Source organism: Oryx dammah, unplaced genomic scaffold (genome assembly GCF_014754425.2).
Source record: "Oryx dammah isolate SB20612 unplaced genomic scaffold, SCBI_Odam_1.1 HiC_scaffold_28, whole genome shotgun sequence".
Taxonomy (NCBI): Eukaryota; Metazoa; Chordata; class Mammalia; order Artiodactyla; family Bovidae; genus Oryx; species Oryx dammah.
The window spans coordinates 15569128-15586287 of record NW_024070212.1 but is presented as its reverse complement, the minus strand read 5'-3'; the positions used below and the strand labels follow the sequence as shown (position 1 = coordinate 15586287).

The following is a 17160-nucleotide window of genomic DNA, read 5'->3' as shown; positions in this document are numbered from 1 at the left end:
AGAATCAGCTTCCCTAGTTCCAAGAAAAAAAAAAAAAAAAGTCCTGTTGGTTATTAGGATCAAGTAAAATTTAGAGATAACTTAGGGAGCATTGACATATTTATAATGCTGAGTCTCCCTAGCTCAAAACCTGGTGGGCCTGGTGAGGTTTATTTGTGAGAGGAACAGGCTGGGGGCAGAAAAGCTGGAATCTGGGTTTCACAGTTTCACTAAGGGTAGACGTGCCTGTTCTTCCATTCTAGCGGCTTGCTTCATGTCACCATGGACCAGAGTGTGCTTGTGTGTGTGTCTGCTCACGGCAGTGGGGGTGAGGGGAAGAATGGCAGGAGGACTTTGGGGCTTTATAAAATGAGTACCACAGTATAGATGCATGCAGAAAAGTGTACCCAGCATAAGTCTAACAGTCCAGTGAATTTGCACAAATTGAGCATAGCCACATAACCACCAGCCAGCTGTATGGCCAGCCCCAGCAGGCCCTCCTGTGTCCCTTCTAGTCACTCCCTACCACACCTCCACTTGGTGACTTCTCAAATCTTTAGCTTTGCTTCCTCATATCTAAAGGGGTGGAGGAGTGGAAGCTGGGGCAGGTGGTGGGAGGGGTGGTGATGGACGTGGCCTGGGATGGGGGTGGGGGAATAGGTATCAGGTGTGTGCTGCACCCCATCCACCCTCTGCTTCAACAAACACTTAATAAAAAGGCTCCTGATTAGACTCCCAGGCCAAGTTCAGAGGCAAGATGACAGGACCCTTGCTGCTGTACTCCTGGGAAGGACGTGGGGCAATAATGAGCCAGGCTTCCAGTTCTGGCTACACCACACACTGGCTGTGTGACTTCTGGGCCCTGGTTGCCCTCATCTATAAAAATGGGCAGGTTGACTAAATCACCTTTAATGGTCTTTACAGCCCTAGAAGGGTGACCCTCTGCTCAGCAACCCCTCTGTGGCTGTAGCCCCAGCCCAGCCCCTTTCTGGACCCAAGTCCACCTGCAGCCACGTGCCCTTCTTCATGGCTTACTGAGTCTTGCCTTTATTCTTTTTTCAATCTGCTTCTTGGGGTTTGGTGGGGGAGGAAAGTTAGATTGTTTGCTCTCCTTTGATATCTTTTCCTCTAATTAGCTTATAATCTCTGAGAAGTGACCCAGGTCAGGCCTTCTGGGCCTGGGGCCAGCTTGTTGTTTGTGATGCTGCCAGGGGAGAATTGAATGTTTTTCTCCTGCGGAGCTGGTCACACGCGCTGGTCTCTGAGTCAGCAGCCATCGTTACCTTCTTATGGTCCAGAGGAGCCTCCCAGGCTCCCTCTCCAATCAGTAGATGTAGGGTCCGTGGTGCGGATAGAGGGCAAGACCGGGCCAAGGTAAATACTGACTCTGCCAAATACAAGACAAATACAGGCAGGTACAGAAGTACAAACACATTAGAGGGGGAGGAGGGCAGGAGTCAGCAATCTGAGGAGGGGTCTGTGGGAAAGGGGTGGCTGGGACCACATGGCCCTACGTGGCAGGGGAGGGCATTCTGGGGAGTTTTAGAAAGTCAGTGGGTAATCTGGTAAGAGCGTGAGATTAGGGGTCTGGGGGATACTTTTAAACTATAAATCGTCACAGGCGTGCTGCTGCTTGGGCCCTGGCTTCCAGTGAGAGACCCCCCAGGGGCTACTAATGTGGCAGGGCTGTGTGGGGGCAGGCTCACTCCCCTCCCAACCACCCTCCCCCCAAGACCTCTCAACCCCAGGGCTCAACCCCAGGGCTGTCTTCCTGGAACCTCGGTGATGGTCAGAAACACCTGGGGAAGGCAGAGAGGAGGAGAAATTGGGAAGGGGAGATGCAGGGTGGTGGGCAGCCCAGAGAAGAGGGGCAGGGCTGGAGCACAGGGAGGCCCCTGGACCCCCAGGGAGTGGGGGTGGGGTGACTGCGGTCAGACCCACCTGGAACCAATTGCAGACTCCCTCCCTCGCTAGTTGTGTGCATTCGGGTCAGTTCCTCAACTTCTCTGAACTTCCACGGAAGTAGGGACCAGCCTTCTCCTCAGCAAGGTATGTTAGGAGGGGAGGGCTCTTAGGTAAAGCGCCTGGCAGCTTGGCACGTGCTAAGCGCTGTAGGTGGTGCTGAGTGTTACAGTTATTATTACTCGGGAAGTCAGGACATGGGTTTCAGTCCGTAACTGGGAGGGGGTGGGGGGTGCAGGCACAGGGGATACAGCACATCGGGGACTTGTTCTAGGCCCCGTGGGACCAGATCCTCCTTCCGTTTCTCTTTGGACATTAGGTGCCCATGGTTTTTTTCCTCCTGGAGACTTCTCAGCAGGCACCTCCTTCCAGATCAGGGTCTTGCCTGCTAACAGGGTCCCCATGGTTCCTCTGTGACCCCTTCTGAAATCCTGTGTCCCTGAAGCCCCAGAGGCTGGAGGCCGTTCTATGCTGCCAGCTGGCTGGCTGACAGCTGGGAGAACTGTCCCTGCTCAGAAACCGGGGCGGTGGGATTAGCAGGAGTGAGCTAAATTGTGTCGGCGGCGGTGGCACTGGCAGCGGCTCCACGGCTTACATAAATGGGGCCAGGAAGCTGAACTTGTTTTTGCTGGCAGGAGCAACAACAAGCTGCAAAGGAGTTGAGAAATATGTGTCTCCATGTGCGTGTTTTTCTCTGGTTATTGACATTTGTGAGTTTACTTGAAGAAGGGTAGAAGTAGAAAAACAACAAAGCTGTCTGGGTTTCTGGCATCCGACCTCAGGTCCTGGATGGGGAAGAGCCCCACTTCCCAGGGCTGTACTGCGAAGTTCCCAGGCTTGAGAGCTGTCGGCCGTGGTGGGGGGCCCCAGGGAGTGGGGTTGCATGAGCACTGGTCCAGGGGAGGTGTGGCTTTGGTTGTCAGAGGTTACCAGGACCTAAACTCTCTTCCCCTTAGGGAATGAGAGGTGAAGGAGGTTGAGGGAATTTTCCTCCCCGGGGCTCTTGAGGGATAAGGGAGGTGCATTTGTCTGACACCATTAGGATGCTCTGGCCATCCTCCTCCTCCAAACGTCATTGACTCTTAGAGTCATAAATCCACAGATTAATTGTATTTTCAAGCTGGGCTATTGTCTTCCTGCCCTTTGTGAGCTAGTGATTCAGAGTGATAAGATGCTAGATGGCAGGAACAGGGAGGGTGGGACAGCAAGGAGCTCCAGATTGTGGTCTGAATCCTCATCTCACAGAGACGGTGAGTAGGGCTCCACCAGGGGCTGTGACAGGCCCAAGGCTCATTGCAAGTCCAGGTGGCAAGACCAGGAATAGCACTTGCTCTTCTGATTACATAGGGCTGCTTCTCCTATGCCAGGCGGCACTGTTGGCTTCAGTCCTGGAGGCTGGGGTTGGAGGTGGTGGGCAGGGAGCCTGCACATAGCTCTGTCTGCAGAGTCAGCTCTGATCCCCTTGGAGGACATCAGATACCTGCTCTCCCTAAGGTCTTACTTCTCAACGCCTTTCCATGCTGTTCCCTCTGTATAGAATGCCATTCCCTGTAGCCAGTCAATCCTAAAGGAAATCAGCGCTGAATATTCATTGGAAGGACTGATGCTGAAGCTTCAGTACTTTGGAGTCAACTCATTAGACAGGGACCCTGATGCTGGGAAAGATTGAGGACAGGAGAAGCGGGTGACAGAGGATGAGATGGTGAGATAGCATCGCTGACCAGTGGACATGAATTTGAGTGAACTCCAGGAGCTAGTGGAGGACAGAAGAGCCTGGCATGCTGCAGTCCACGGTGTGGCAAAGAGTCAGACATGACTTAGTGACTGAATAACAATAAATTCCCCGTAGCTCCATTTATCAAACTCCCGCTTGTGTCTCAAAACTCTCTTCCTTTGGTCCCTCCCTTTAAGAATGGTTTAACACCCGCTCTTGGCTCTCTCAATATGTTGGGGACATTTACCTTAGGGTGGTCTGCGTTATAGGCTGTTTTGAGTTCTCCATGGGGTTTTGTGGAGAAGAATGTCAGCGCATAGTAAGTGTTCACTAACTGTCAGTTCTGTCTCTGGGATTAGGATTTCTGGCCTTTCACTTGATGGGACACAGAAAAAAAAAAAAATTCTTGAATTCTTAAGGAGGGGACAGGCATCAGCTTGCAACCCTGGCTCAAATGTCTGAGCAGTTGCTCAAGGGCAGATGTTAAATTGCGTGCTGTGCTGAATGTTAGAGTGTGCAGGGCCAAGCCCTCCCACCCCACCCTCCTAACCCGGCCCTCACCGCCCAGAGTGAGAGCGTGAGGGTGTCTGGGACACATCTCTGGGGAGCAGGAAGGGATGCTCTCGGGCGCTCCGCCTTACCTGGGGCTCCCTCCTCACTGTTCCCCCACTGTGTCTCTTCCTCTGGCTCTTCCCCCTCAGGGAGGGGCCCTGGCAGACTCCAGGGAGCAGGCAAACAGGGCACGTGGGTAGGGATAGTGACCTTGTGTCCACTAGGGGATGAGGCCAGCACAGCTGAGGGCTTAGCATGTAGCGTGCGGCAAAAGTGACAAAACACAGAGCTGCAAGGGTGGGGTGTGTACACTCTGGCCTGGATCGAGCTCTCAGAAGCTGCTTGTCCTGAAAATCCCACTCTCACCCCACCCCTGTTCCCTGCACTCTGCTCCACTTCCACCCTCTTTAGGTATAATATCTTGGACAGATCCAGGCTATGTAGCTTCTTTGTTTTACATATATATATATATGTTCATTATAAGAGTAATACGAATAACTTATAGAAAATTGAAAAAATGCAGAAAGATGAAAGAGAGAGGAAGAAATTGCCTCTCATCCCATCCTTTGGGGGGGTGAGTGAAAGTACCAGGAGGGCATTCTGTGATTATCACCTCTTCCTTTTCAAAGAGATGCTCAGGAGGGGGTTTCCTGGTGGCCTAGTGGTTAGGATTCCGGGCTTTCACTGCCTTGGCCCGGGTTCAATCCCTGGTTGAGGAACTGAGATCCTACAAGCCTTGAAGTGTGGCCAAAAAAACAAAAAGAGAGAGAGAGATGCCCAGGGGCTCCCACGCAGCCCTGCAAGTGTCACAGGCACTGACTCAGAGATTTGGGTCAGGAGGCAGAGGGGTGGGAGGGTGGGGAGGGGCGGCATTGCCCACTCTGACAGTAGCAAGTATATTTTCTCGTGGTCTTTGCTCTCTGAGTATTTGATTGTGATGATCAAACACAGAATGCTTTCAAAAGCATAGTTAACACAGTGCTGTTCACAGGTTCGAGAAGAAATATGTATTTTTTGAAGAAGGGCAGGGACAGGCAATACTTGCCAATGGGTGTTTATAATTAATCATTCCCCATTATAAAAGAATAGTGACTCAGTTTTAAAGATTCAGAAAACCATTACTCAAGTTCCTTGGCAGAGGAAGTGACCATTATGTCGCTCCGCAAGCTCTGCTTTAGTAGAAGAGGAAAAAAAAGTCTTTTTATTTGTGATTTCTCTGAGCTGCCCAGATACTCTGGCCATTGTTCGTGAATTCAGGAACAGAACAGCCCCTGCTATTGTTCAAGCTGGTCACTGACCGTGTTAAGAGCTTCCATCTGAACTGGGGGTAAAGGAAATGACCGGAGAAATGTATTTCCTGGAACTGGCAAAGGCAGAAGCAGGAAAGAGAGCCCCTTCTGGCTCTAGGTTCCTACTTGCCTTCCTCAGCATCTCCTGGTTGTGACCAGCTGGCACTTCGGTCTGTGTATAAGGCCTGCCCACTGCACAACATGAGGAATACCACGTGGACCCCTGTGTCCTGTGTGACAGGGCCTCTTGAGAGTTTTCACTGTGGAGAACCTGACCCTGTGAGGCCCTCTTTGGCACCCTATATTGAACATTTATTAAGCATGTACTGAGTTCTCTGATGAGTGTTACCTAGAGTTCACAGTCTCGTATTCATGATTGGGGATGGAGACCTACATACAGTTAAAGACAGTACCATGTGGAAAGCACCAGGGCAAGCTCACCCTGCCATGGTCCTTGACCCTTGCTTGGACTTCCGAGCACTTTTGAAAGTCTATTGTGTGTTGGTTCCTTGTGAATTTCAATTTCTGCTCATCAGCTGATGGAGGGATGTTGTAAGCACTGCACCGCGGGGCTACCCACCAGAAGACTGTTCTATTTTGACAGGGTCTCCATCTATTTTTGTTTGTTTTTGGCTTCACCAAGAGGCTTGTGGGATCTGAGTTCCTGGAGCAGGGATTGAACCTGTGCCCCGTGTGGTGGAAGTGCAAAGTCCTAACCACTGACCCACCAGGGGAATTCCTGACAGCGTTTCCATCGTTGTTCCTACAGTGTTGGTACTTTTTTCATGAACTTGACATCCATGTTAGGTGATGTCCTTTAGCTGCTTTATCAAGTAGAAAATGGAGAAGTGAAAGTATTGATGTAGTGATTCAAAGTGTTGATGGGTCTTGTAGACCTCGTTCAGGCACAGATGGAGTTCAGTATGTGGACTGGACGTGGCTGGCCATAACCTCCATCAGGTGCACACCAGATTCAAGCGCTTTGGACTGTGTGTCAGTCGTGAAGGGAAAGGACATGTGTGACATAGACACACACACTGGGACCAGCAGTTTTACTCAGGGAAATTCTTGGGCAAATGCGCCAAGAGCCACATTGCAGAAATTTGATAGCACACTCTTTAGTACACAGTAGGACACTGGAAATGACCTAAAACCTCCCTCGGCAGGAGAATGAGATCGTTGTCCAATGGAACATTAGACAGCAGTGAAAACAAATAACTGTAGCTGCATGAATCATAAAAACGTAATGAGTGACAGAAGCATGTCACAGAAGACCATCTACAATCTGTATAAATTTCAGATATCACACAAAGTTGAGAACAACTTAGGGATCTGTGAATAGCGAATCTGAACCTATATTTTAAAAGAGAGGGAGTGGACTTCCCTGCTGGTGGGAAGTGGATAAGAACCCACCTGCCAGTGCAGGGGATGGGGGTTTGATCGCTGCTCTGGGAAGATTCCACCTGCTGAGGAGCAACTAAGCCCGCGAGCCACCACCACTAAGCCTGCGCTCTGGAGCCTGTGCTCTGCGACAAGCGAAGCCGCTGTAATGAGAAGCCAGTTCACCGAAATGAAGAGTTGCCCCCACTCCCTGCAACAGGAGAAAGCCCTCACAAAGCAGCGAAGAGCCAGTGTAGCCAAAAATAAATAAAAATGCATTTTAAAAAGTAAAAGTGAGAGAACGATAGGCCCCAAATGTAACACTGGATGAGCAGGGAGACTGGGGAATTCAGAAGCACAGGAGGAACTTCAGAGCCAATGATTGCTAGTGGTTTGGTTGGCAGGAAATCAGGGGTGTTTCATGCTTCGTAACTTTCTTGTACATTACACATATAAATTTGCATGTGTTCAATATCATAGACCACATTTAAAAATGATGTTTGAAATGCTAAAAATATACTGCTAAAGATTACGTGTGAAAAGTGTGCTTAGGGCTTCTTATACCTTTTTTAAGCCCTGTGGGCATGGAGGTACCCTCAGTCACTGGACTTGGAATTCTAGGGACTGGGATGGTCAGGGGAGCCCTGGATTCTCTGTCCCAGTTCTCCAGGAGTGAATTCATCTTATGTGTCTTATCCTTGAGGGCAAGGTCTCTCTGCTGCCCAGCTGCATCCTCTTCACTGGTGCCTGGCTCTGGGGGCCTCTTCAAATGTTCGTTGGATGTAGGTCATTTGGCCTGTAGTGGGGGAAGGTGAGGCAGAGGGTATAAGGAACCTGCCCACACTTGCTCGGCTGCATGCTGAGATGCAACCATTTTTCTCACCCAAAGTCCAAGGCTCTGGTGGTGGAGAGAAAGAAACCATAGGTGATAGGCTGCTATCCTGTCCCTGGATGTGTCCCTTACCTGCCAGTCTTGGGGCAGAGGGTACCTCTGTCGGGAACTCGGGCTCCAACTGATAAGGTGAGAAGGAAGCTTGAAGGGAGTCTGTATAGCTGGAGAGAAGCTGTTGCTGTCCCCTCCACCTTCCCCCACATTTGTTTATTCATTTGACTGTGCCAGGTCTTAGTTGTGGCACACAGGATCTTCAGTTGTGGCTTGCAAACTCTTGTAGGATCTAGTTCCTTGACCAGGGATTAAGCTCGGTTTCCCTCCACTGGGTGTGCCGTCTTAGCCACTAGACCACCAGGGAAGTCCCCAGTCACTGTCCCCTTTGTGGCCGTGTCCCTGGCTGCTGGGCTGTGCCCGGGGTCTGTCTAGACAGCCAGCCCAGCTGGCTTTGGGAGTGTCGTCCTCTTGGAAGTCAGTTATCCTTAGTCCCTCCTCTCTGACAGCTGCCTTGGCGGGAGGAAGGAGAGAGATTAAGAGTGCCTCCTAAGCAAGAAAGCTTTGCAGGTTGCGGGGACACTGTTTCTGGGCCTTTTGGAAATCTTTGACCAGAAATTGCTTCTGTTTGCTAATACATGACCACACGTTTGGTTAGAAGGACCAAGTGTGCTTAATATGAAAACTTGCTGTTTTCCCTGGCTTCAATTTCCTTAGCTGGTTAGACTAATTTAAATCTTAGATGCTGTGAATCTATTTAACCTATGAAAGTGTTAGTCACTCAGTCGTGTCTGACTCTTTGTGATCCCATGGACTGTAACCCACCAGGCTCCTCTGTCCATGGGATTCCTCAGGCAAGAATACTGGAGTGGGTTGCCATTCCCTTGGGTTGCCAGGGGATCTTCCCAACCCAGGGACTGAAGCAGGGTCTCCTGCATTGTAAGTGGATTCTTTACTGTCTGAGCAACAGAGAAACCCCTTAACCTATACTTTAAAAAAAAAGTTTGGTTGTTCCTTTAATCTTTAATATCCTTGCCTTGAATAGCACTCATGATATTTTTCAAGGGAGTGAATTTCTTTTCTTTTACCTTCCAATGTTGTCTCTAGAATAAAAATAGCATTGCCCTAAATGGTCTGATAGATAGGTGGAGGTGGAGGTCGAGGGAGCCCCGAACAGAGCTGGAAAACCTGGCTTGCATCTCAGCTGTGTCGCTGTTATTGGTGATCTTGGACTAGTCTCCCGATTCCTTGGTGCCTTGGATACTATCTGTAAAATGGGCCACTTACCACGGAGACCCCGGGATTCTGAGGCTTCATGTGTACTCATGCATCCCACTGGGTTCCTGGCCTTCATTCTTAACGTTCATTTATACATGCATCAAGTGCTCAGTGGGCCACTGCTGGGTCCCAGGCAACCATCTAGGCACTAAAATATAGCAGAGAACAAGACAGGGTACCTACTCTTGTGGCACTTGGAGTCCTGAAGTGAAGATGGATATAAAATTGGTAATTGAAAGGCAGCGTGTGAGAGGTCATGTGGTGAGGGAGGTAGAATGGGGGCCCAAAGCAGCTGAGGGAAGGCCTGTGGGGAAGCGACAGATAGGCTGAGATGGGCAACAGGAGGAGGTAGCATGGGGGTCGGGGTGGGAGGGCGGTGGGTGTGAGCAAAGCTCGAGAGCCTGTGGGGAGGGGCTCCATCCCTTCTAAGGCTGAGTGGACTAGGTGAGGGTTCAGAGGTCAGCAGGGGGCAGGTGGTGGAAAGCCCTGTGGGCCGGCCCCTAAACTTGGACTTCCTGCTGTGGACAATGGCAGGCCCTTGAAGGGGCTGCCAATCAAAGGAGCGGGGTGACCAGATAGTCTCTTTGGAAGGCTCAGTGGAGCGACTGGGTGGAGACGGCCAAGGTTGGGGCTGGGAGGCCGTTCCTATAACCCAGGACGGGGTGATGGTGGCCTGGGCCAGATGTTTAGCACTGGAAGCTTCTGTGGCTCCCCAAATTGGAAATGAGGTCCCTTGCTCGGGTTGCTGCAGTCTCACCCAGTGTCTTCTCCCCTGGCAGAGGTGGCGAGCGATGTGGTGACCAGCGTGCTAGGGGCCAATGTCACCCTGACCTGCCCAGGTGGGGGACCAGAGGACAATGCCACAGTTCACTGGGTGCTCAGGAATCAGATGACAGGCTTGCACCACGGCAGACCGGCTGGCGTGGGAAGGTGGCTGCTTTTGCAGTCCGTGCAGCTCAGCGACTCCGGAAACTATTCATGCTACCAGGAAGGCCACCCAGCTGGGAGAGTGCGCTTGGTGGTGGATGGTGAGTGGCGTCCTCAGAGCTCCCAGCATGGCTCTGCGTGTTCCAGGGAGAGATTCCCCACTTGACCCTTTAAATTCCTGTCATTTCCTTGGCCCAAGCATTTCGGGGAAAGGCCCAGTGACGCCTGCCAGTGAGGCTGGCCAAGCTTCCAGCTGGGTGGGGGTAGCTGACTGAAGGAGATGCCATCTCTCCGGTCTTGCTGGGTGCTTAGGGGTTGAAGGTCCAGAGACAGGGGCCTGGGTTTGAATCCTCCTCCTTCACGGCTTAACTTCTCTGCTCCTCAGTTCTCTTGTTAATAAAATAAGGTTCATTTTATTAACTTAGTTCAGGTTTATTGTAAAGATTAAATGAGTGTGTATGCGTGCACACATAATGGTGTTAAAAACTCTGGCACATAGTAAGCTCTCGAATGAACTATTCTTATTGTTAGAATTAGCTGGTTCCTAGCTCCCTCGTATCTCATAAGACACCCTAGAGTCAGACGCCCAGTATGCCAGGCCCTGTGCTGAGGGACTTTCTTTCTTGGTGTCTTGCATCATCCTCCCAATGTCCCAGTGAGAGAAAGCAGTATTATTATGGTCATTTTTCAATGATTTAATTTCATAGTAGAAAACTGAAGGGAGATTGGGACTTGCCCATACAACCAGTGTAACTCCAAAGCCCCCAACTTTTTTTCTGTCAGTCGTGTTCCTCTTTAGGCAAGTTAGCCTCCCAGGTTTCTCCCCTCACTTGCCCACCTCCTAGCCTGACATGAGGACTTTGGTGTCCTTCAATTTCCCAGCCCAGTAAGATCTGTTCGTGGCTGTTGGCTGTAGTGAAGGCTGGCACCAGGGCAGGGTGGGGTGGCAGGGCTGAACTGAGAGCTCCCTCAGAAGGGAGGTGAGCCCAGAAAGGAGGTGAAGTGTGCTGCCTCGCCTGCCTCTGTTCTCTCCTTCCAGTCCCCCCGGAGAAGCCCCAGATCTCCTGCTTCCAGAAGAGCCCCCTCAGTAGCGTGAATTGTGAGTGGAGTCCCCGGAGCCCCCCATCCCTGACCACCAAGGCCGTGTTACTGGTGAAAAAGCTGTAAGTATCTTGGCTGGGCAGTGTGTCTGTCTCCTCCATCCTTCCTGAAGCTCCAGGAGTGATGGGGAGTGGGGGAGCTCTCAGAGGAACTGGCTGACCAGTGATTCCAAAATGTTACTGGAAAGTAATACTTTGGCTACCTGACGGGAAGAGCTGACTCAATGGAAAAGACCCTGATGCTGGGAAAGATTGAAGGCAGGAAGAGAAGGGGACGATAGAGGATGAGATGGTTGAATGGCATCACCGAGTCAATGGACATGGGTTTCAGCAAGCTCCAGGAGATGTAAAGGACAGGGAACCCTGGTGTGCTGCAGTCCATGGGGTCGCAAAGAGTCAGACACGACTGAGCGACTGAACAAGTACTTTAAGCTGAGGAGAAGGGAATGAGGGGGACTTCACCAGGAGAACACACCCTGTACTGGTCAGGGTGCTACCCTATTTGCACTGTCTACACAGTAGCCAGGGTGGAGGGGTGGGAGTTGTTATTTTTCTCCTTAACAGATGGAGAAACTGTGAACCACAGAGACTAATCAGTTTGTTTAAGGTCATCTAGCTAGTAAGTAGCAGCTGCCAGGAATCAAACCCCAGTCTATCTCATTTCATTCAAAATACAAAGGTTTTGGGTGTTGCTCTTAAGAAGACACAGATGCCCTTGGGTGGGGAAGGGCAACTCCTGATCAGTCCTGACTGTGAGCTTATCAGGATTTTCCCATCATCATGGCGGGTGAGAGGAAGTGGTGATAGAGTGGGGAGAAGGAGCTGCGGGCAGTGGGGCAGGAAGTCACACTTGGTCCGTGATCCCTGTGGCACCAGAAGATGGCCCTGGCAGGTGTGGTGCCGTGCTTGGTCCTTTGTCTTGTCGTAGAGTTAAACGAGACTAGAAAGCTCACTCAGGCAGGATTTATTAAACAAGGGGCATGACAAAGTGCACTCCCAAGATGTGAGAGTGGGCTGACCCCATAGGGGTGGAGCCGCCCTGTTTTAAGTTTTTCTTTTATGTGCTTGTTCCCTCCTCAAAGCAGTCCTCCGTGTCTGATTTGTTTTGCCTGTGTCAAACAGGGCTTGTATCCGAGACCAACTAGGGAAGTGAGCGTGTTGGGCACGTTTTTCCTGCTGAAGCTCCTGGCTGTAGGTTTTCCCTTTGCTCTGTTTTTCATGGGCTTTTAAACTTCTTTGTCTGCCTTTTAACTGCTGCCTTTTAACTGCCACTCTGGACACTTTACCTAACAGCACATTGACAGATGAATGGATACAGAAATTGTGGTACACATTTACAGTGGAATATTACTCAGCTCTAACAGCGCAAAGTGGGACGAGTTCAGGCATGGATGTGGAGCAGGTGGATGATCACACCTCTGCAGTTTTCTCTGTTTCCATCTCAGAGCCCAGGTCCCGTTGAGTGCTTACTCTGTCGGGTCTGACTCTGTGTGACCCTTTGGACGGTAGCCCACCAGGTTCCTCTGTCCATGGGATTCTCCAGGCAAGAATACTGGAGGGGGTTGCCATGCCCTTCTCCAAGGGATCTTCCTCACCCAGGGATCGAACCAGCGTCTCCTGCATCTCCAGCACTGGCAGGCAGATTCTTTATCACTGTGACACCTGGGAAGTCCATCTAGACTGAGGGGTTAGTCTAGATGTTTATCCCTGAGTTTGAGCTGACAATCATCAGAGTATCAAAAAATTCAAGCAGTGATGTCGTCAGGGAGTTTTGGTCTGCACTTGTGCCTGTCTCCAGAGAGTCACCTGGTGGTGACGTTTGCGTTTTGGTCTCTGCACAGATGTGTACAGATTGCCCGTCTGCACAAGACGCAGCTGCCGTTAGGACTGACGGCTCACACTCCAAGTCGGGGAGGGTCAGAAGTCTCCACAACCTGAAGCTGAGCTAGGATATAAATGGTCTGGGACCTGGAAGGCATTTCTGCTTAGATGAGATGTTCCGTACTGTGGCCGACAGCTGCCCAGACCAGCCCAGGGAAAGCTTATTCAATTGACTGGAAGACTTGGTGTGTTGACATAGTGCGAGCGGACAGGGCATTTTCGTCCACAGCCCGCTCCTGACAGCAGCCTCAGGCACATCTACTTGCCTCTCCTGGGCTGTCTTCACTGGTGTGAGGAAGGGGGAATGGGGAGCCCTTGCGAGAGCCTCAGGTGCCCCCAGAACCCACTCAGGCCCATCCTGGAACTGTGAGGGTGAAATGCAAAGAGGTTTTGTGTGCTCTGCCCTTTCTGCTCACGTGTGTGCCTGCAGTCACACCCTTGCCCCACTGCACTAGCTTGCTCACTCTCTCCATGTTTGTCAAGCTCAGCGTCCGCGGTGGGTTGGGTGCTCTACCAGGCTGAAGGAGAGACAGGGGGCAAACAAGGCTGGGCCCCTGGACTGCCCTGGCAGCCCAGTGGTTAAGAATCCACGGTTCCAATGCAAGGGGGTGCAGGTTAGATCCCTGGTTGGGGAACTGAGATCCCACATGCTGTGCTGCGTGAGCCAAAAAATAAAAAAATAAAAAGACTGGCCCTTGCTCTTAGGGCTTCCCTTGTGGCTCAGATAATAAAGAAAACGCCTGCAGTGCAGGAGACCTGGGTTCAATCCCTGGGCTGGGAAGATCCCCTGGAGAAGAGAGTGGCAACCCTTTGCAGTATTCTTGCTTGGAGAATTCCATGAACAGAGGAGTCTGGAGGGCTGTAGTCCGTGGGGTCGCAGAGTCAGACATGATTGAGCGATTAACATGCACTGCTCTTAGGGCCCACAGATTGTAGGAGACACGCCACAGGCCTGTGGGATGGATGGCTGGGTGATGGTGGAAGGAGGGGAGGGAGGCCCTAACTCAGACTGGGAAGGTGGGGGCGGGCTTCCAAGTAGAAAAGAGTTTGTCCTGGGCCTGGGGTTCAGACTCAAAACAGAGGTTGATGGTTGATTTGGCCTGTGGCAGTGAGGTGGTTGGCTGCCCTGGCCTCACAGGCCTATACATGTCATACGTGGGTGAAGTCTCAGGCTTCCAGACTAGGTGGGAGAGTGTCTGACTCAACTGCAATATCTCTATCACCCAGAAATCCTTTCTGGGCTCACCTGCCAGAAACACTCCCATCTCCTTGCAAACCCCTCCAGCACTTTGAGCTTCTGGAATGGCATTCCACTGGCTGTCCCAGTCCTCTGAGGGCAGGTCTCTTTTGTTAGTATCTTGGGGCCAGGGTGGGGCCTCTTGGTTCCTTTCTGCATCCCCTGCAGAGGCCAAAGCACAGGGCCTGGCAGAGAGCCTGAATGCATGGCCTCCGTGATGCCACAGCGATTGAGTTCGCCCTCTAGTTCAGCCCCTTTGACAGTGGTGCCAGGGGCTAAGCTAGATGTCTTACACTCATTTTTCAACTAATCCTAAGAAAGCCCTGTGAGGTGGGTACTATCAACATTACCATTTTTGAGTGAGGAAACAGAGGCTTGGAGAGGTTGGAGAATTTACTCAAGACCCCAAGTGTTACTCAGTGTGTGGAGCGGAGATGAACACCCCCGGGGTGAGACCCCAGAGCCTCAGCATCTTAGCACGGCCCCCTGCTCACCCCAGTCCTGGGTAAGTGCCGCAGCTGATAGTGAGCCCCGCCCTTGTTTTGTCTCCACAGTCCGGCGCAAGGCTTCCAGAAGCCGTGCCAGTACTCCCCCGAGACCCAGCGCTTCTCCTGCCAGTTGGCTGTCCCTGAGGGAGATAGCTCTTTCTACGTAGTGTCCCTGTGTGTCGCCAACAGTGCCGGGAACAAGTCCAGCAGCCCCCTAGGATTTGAAGGCTTCAAACTCCGTAAGTGAGCTCTTCAGGCCTCCCTCTGCCCTTTAGCTGTTTTTTTTTTTTTTTTTTTTAATTTAATGTTCCTCATGCGCCTTTTGGAGTGGCCTGGTGAAGGGTTTGGTGAGCTGGTGCCTTTTGTGCTTTACTTGCCAGGGGTCTGACTGTGGCAGGGATGTGTGTGCAGAAGTGGGCGGGGGTTGGAGGCAGGGTCTTGCCTGCTGGGGGCTTGCCATCTTCCCAGGTCTCTCCTTTGCACCGTGCTTGCTGCCACACAGGAGCTGTGCTCCCTTTCCCCACAGTGCAGCCCGACCCACCTGGCAACATCACGGTCAGCGCAGTGGACAGAAACCCCCGCTGGCTCAGGGTCACCTGGCAAGACCCCCCCTCCTGGAACTCACATTACTACAGGCTACAGTTTGAGCTCCGATACCGGACCGAACAGTCAAAGACATTCACAACACTGACGGTAAATTTTTCTTTTATTCTTGGACAGTAAAGAGTCCTTAGATACTCAGGGGATGGTAGAATGGGTTCAGTTCAGTCGCTCAGTCATGCCCGACTCTTTGTGACCCCATGAATTGCAGCACGACAGGCCTCCCTGTCCATCACCAACTCCTGGAGTTCACTCAAACTCATGTCCATCGAGTCGGTGATGCCATCCAGCCATCTCATCCTCTGTCGTTCCCTTCTCCTCCTGCCCCAAATCCCTCCCAGCATCAGTCTTTTCCAATGAGTCAACTCTTTGCATGAGGTGGCCAAAGTATTGGAGTTTCAGCTTCAGCATCACTCCTTAAAATGAACACCCAGGACTGATCTCCTTTAGAATGGACTAGTTGGATCTCCTTGCAGTCCAAGGGACTCTCAAGAGTCTTCTCCAGCACCACAGTTCAAAAGCATTAATTCTTCGGCGCTCAGCTTTCTTTACAGTCCAACTCTCACGTCCATACATGGCCACTGGAAAAACCATAGCCTTGACTAGACAGACCTTTGTTGGCAAAGTAATATCTCTGTTTTTCAATATACTATCTAGGTTGGTCATAACTTTTCTTCCAAGGAGTAAGTGTCTTTTAATTTCATGGCTGCAGTCACCATCTGCAGTGATTTTGGAGCCCCCCAAAATAAAGTCTGACACTGTTTCCACTGTTTCCCCATCTATTTCCCATGAAGTGATGGGACCAGGTGCCATGATCTTAGTTTTCTGAATGTTGAGCTTTAAGCCAACTTTTTCACTCTCCTCTTTCACTTTCATCAAGAGGCTTTTTAGTTCCTCTTCACTTTTTGCCATGAGGGTGGTGTCATCTGCATATCTGAGGTTATTGATATTTCTCCCGGCAATCTTGATTCCAGCTTGTGCTTCTTCCAGTCCAGCGTTTCTCATGATGTACTCTGCATAGAAGTTAAATAAGCAGGATGACAATATACAGCCTTGACGTACTCCTTTTCCTATTTGGAACCAGTCTGTTGTCCCATGTCCAGTTCTAACTGTTGCTTCCTGACCTGCATATAGGTTTCTCAAGAGGCAGGTCAGGTGGTCTGGTATGCCCATCTCTTTCAGAATTTTCCACAGTTGATTGTGATCCACACAGTCAAAGGCTTTGGCATAGTCAATAAAACAGAAATAGATGTTTTTCTGGAACTCTGTTGCTTTTTCGATGATCCAGCGGATGTTGACAATTTGATCTCTGGTTCCTCTGCCTTTTCCAAAACCAGCTTGAACATCTGGAATTTCACGGTTCACGTACTGCTGAAGTCTGGCTTGGAGAATTTTGAGCATGACTTTACTAGCATGTGAGATGAGTGCAATTGTGCGGTAGTTTGAGCATTCTTTGGCATTGCCTTTCTTTGGGATTGGAATGAAAACTGACCTTTTCCAGTCCTGTGGCCACTGCTGAGTTTTCCAAATGTGCTGGCATATTGAGTGCAGCACTTTCACAGCAATGGGTACTAGAAGGAAAAAAATGAGTTTTGGGTCCTGGTCAGCCGCTCACTACCTGCATGGCCTTTCCAAAGTCCCTGGACCTTTCTGAGCCTTGGCTGCTTCACTTATAAAGTGGGAATAATAATGCCAGGCCAGTTTCCTCCTTACAGGCCCATTTGTGAGGGCGAGAGTGTGACCTGGGGGGCGAAATGGGCTGCCTACGAGTCAAGGGTGTGCTGGCAAGTTTCTGTGGTGCCTGGGGGCGGGGGCAGTGACTTAGCTTCTGCTCCTGCTGGTCCTGAGGGCAACTTCACCTCTTGGGAGCCTCCTGCCCAGCGGAGTGGC

General features: G+C 51.0%; 1 protein-coding gene across 1 annotated transcript in view; it reads left to right on the top strand.

The window, feature by feature from the left end:
• The window catches only part of IL6R (interleukin 6 receptor), a 53934-nt gene that overhangs the window by 9756 nt on the left and 27018 nt on the right, over positions 1 to 17160 (top strand). The window contains exons 2-5 of the mRNA XM_040230441.1: positions 9817 to 10065; positions 11004 to 11127; positions 14737 to 14909; positions 15197 to 15363. Coding sequence (XP_040086375.1) covers positions 9817 to 10065; positions 11004 to 11127; positions 14737 to 14909; positions 15197 to 15363 — 713 coding nt within the window. The remainder of the gene's footprint in view (positions 1 to 9816; positions 10066 to 11003; positions 11128 to 14736; positions 14910 to 15196; positions 15364 to 17160) is intronic.